Source organism: Sceloporus undulatus, unplaced genomic scaffold (assembly GCF_019175285.1).
Source record: "Sceloporus undulatus isolate JIND9_A2432 ecotype Alabama unplaced genomic scaffold, SceUnd_v1.1 scaffold_12695, whole genome shotgun sequence".
Taxonomy (NCBI): domain Eukaryota; kingdom Metazoa; phylum Chordata; class Lepidosauria; order Squamata; family Phrynosomatidae; genus Sceloporus; species Sceloporus undulatus.
Window position 1 is genome coordinate 1 of NW_024815612.1, and position 2,250 is coordinate 2,250.

General features: G+C 64.2%; 1 protein-coding gene across 1 annotated transcript; it reads right to left on the bottom strand.

The window, feature by feature from the left end:
- Positions 1-9: 9 nt before the first annotated feature.
- LOC121918468 (E3 ubiquitin-protein ligase TRIM56-like) lies at positions 10-2,245 on the bottom strand (the record flags this gene model as incomplete). Its single annotated transcript, XM_042444516.1, is given in 2 exon segments — positions 10-1,156; positions 1,158-2,245. Coding segments are annotated over 2 exon segments (1,902 nt in total), but the record flags the coding sequence as incomplete, so codon positions are not given.
- Between the last annotated feature and the right edge of the window lie 5 nt (positions 2,246-2,250).

Here is a 2,250-nt window from a genome sequence, read left to right on the forward strand (position 1 = left end):
AAGGAACTATTGTGTCCTGCCCATAAAGGTTTTCAGGGAAGAAGGTGGCCTCTCATATCCTCAAACTGTCCTGATCCTTAGCATTTCTCTGGAGGAGGTTGTGTAGCTGGGGGGGGGGGGGCAGACCTGAGGGGCATCTGAAGAGGAAAGGCAGCAAGCATTGCCCCCTCCTTACCCTTTGATGTATTCAGCCTCCCCTTCCTTTTCCTTAGGGCTCAAACACACAAATCCAACCTCCACAAACACACACTTTGGCCAATGTCCACTCTCATGGATTCCCCTCCCAAACAACCCCTTTCTCCCCCCCCCCCCCACCAGCATTCTGTGCTGCACCCACTGGGTTCACTTGCCCTGATACCTAATCTTAAAGACATGGATGGTCCCATTGCTCAGGGCCACCACAAAGCGCCCTTCCCTGGCCACAGTGGCCACCCGGGGCCGGTCAATGCCATTTTCAGCTGCCAGGAAGGTCCCCAGCACCTCTCCAGCCGGAGAAAGTGCCACCACCTTATTCAGCTCCCGCAAGACCACATAGACAATGCCCAGGGGGTCAGCACACACGGCCCCCGGATGGCACCCCCCCAGCTTCTCCTCCCGGCACTCGGTCACCATTTCCCCGCTCTCCGTGAAGAGCACCACGCTGCGTCGGTACCAGTCAGACCCTGCAAAGCCCCCCTTGCGCCCAGCTAGGAAGACCAGGCAGCGCTCAGCTGTGCCCTCTGGCCAGACCTTCTCCACCAGCCGCCCTTCCAGATCATAGACTTCCAGGTGTCCGGCCACGCTCACCGCCAGGCGGTCGCCCCCCACAGATACCACAGCATGGCTCGCCTGCCCCCTCTGGAGGGCCTTCTTCCATGCCAGGCCGCCCTTCCCATCCAGGAGGTAGAGCTCTGAACCAGCCGTGAAGGCCACTTTGGTGCCCAGGGCAGCCACGCTGAAGGGGGCCACGTCTCCAGGCACCGGCACAGTCCCCTTAAACTCCCCCCCTTGAAGGGAAAAGCGCTTCAGCCGCCGGTTCTGTTCGTCGGCCACCAGCAGCTCCCCAGAGCCAAAGGGGCAGAGGCCGGTCACCTGGGGCCGCCGCTTGTCTGTGGGGATCTTCACCCAGAAGCTGCAGGAGAAGAGGGGCCTGGGGCTGAGCTGGGGGGGATCCGGGGGCGGGGGGGGGTGCGGGGGCTTCCTGGGGGGGGGGGGCAGTCTGTTCGCTGGGGAGCTTCTCTTGGCAGGGGGTCCTGAGGCCCTCTTCCCCGCTCTGGGCCTGCTGCTGCTGTGGCTTCTTCTTCCTTCTCTTCTTTGCTGATCTGCTGGCCTCCTCTTCTTCCTGTCCTTCCTCCTTCTCCTCCTCCTCCTCCTCTTTTGCCTCCAGGAATTCCAGGCAGAAGGGGTTATGGCTGCCCTCCAGCTCCGGTTGGATCTCCAGCCGGGGCAGCCGGGGGCTTGGAGGTTCCCAGGAGAAGCCCCCCTGCAGCCCTTTCAGCCGCTCTGAGATCATCTGCTCCAGGGAGAGGACTTCTGCCTCCCGACCCAGGATCAAGACCCTCCGGGCAAAGGTCGCCATGCTGGATGCCACCTGCTCCTGCAGCTCCAGCTCCGACTGCTGCGCTGCCCAGGCCTTCCTCCGCTCCTCCATGAAGTCCGAAAGCCGGGCCAGCACCTCCTTCTGGTGGACCAGCAGCCGCTCCACCGCCTGAGCGCAGGCCTGCTCCACCTGGGCCCGGATCCTGGCCTGACGCGCCTCCAGCGCCTCCGCTGCTGCCTCCAGGCTGGCCCTCCTCTGGGCCAGGCGTCCCACCGCATCTTCCACTCCCACCAAGAGCCCTTCGACCACTGGGCGGCTCTCCTCGGCTGCTTCGGCCAAGGTCCGGCACGGATGCTGCAGGTGTGGGCCGAGGCGGCACTCCCGGCAAAGGGGGGCTGCACAGGGGGTGCAGAAGAACCGCAGCGCTTCCCCTGGGTGCTCCTTGCACTGGGCAGCCTGGCGCTCCCGGATCTCCTGGTCGTAGCGGCCCGAGAGGTAGCCCTCCATATCCACCACCCGGTGCGTGTGGGTTAGCCGGGAGCAGCGGTGGCCGCGGGCGCACGACCGACACATGTCATCCGCACAGTCCAGGCAACGTGAGGCAGCAGGCTGGGCGGCCTCCTGGCCGATGAGTGGGCACAAAGTGCAGGTTGGGGGTGCCTTCCCTGCAGGGCGGACGAGGTCAAGGAGACCATTGATGAAGAAGTTGGTCTTGAGGCCACCCACCCCTG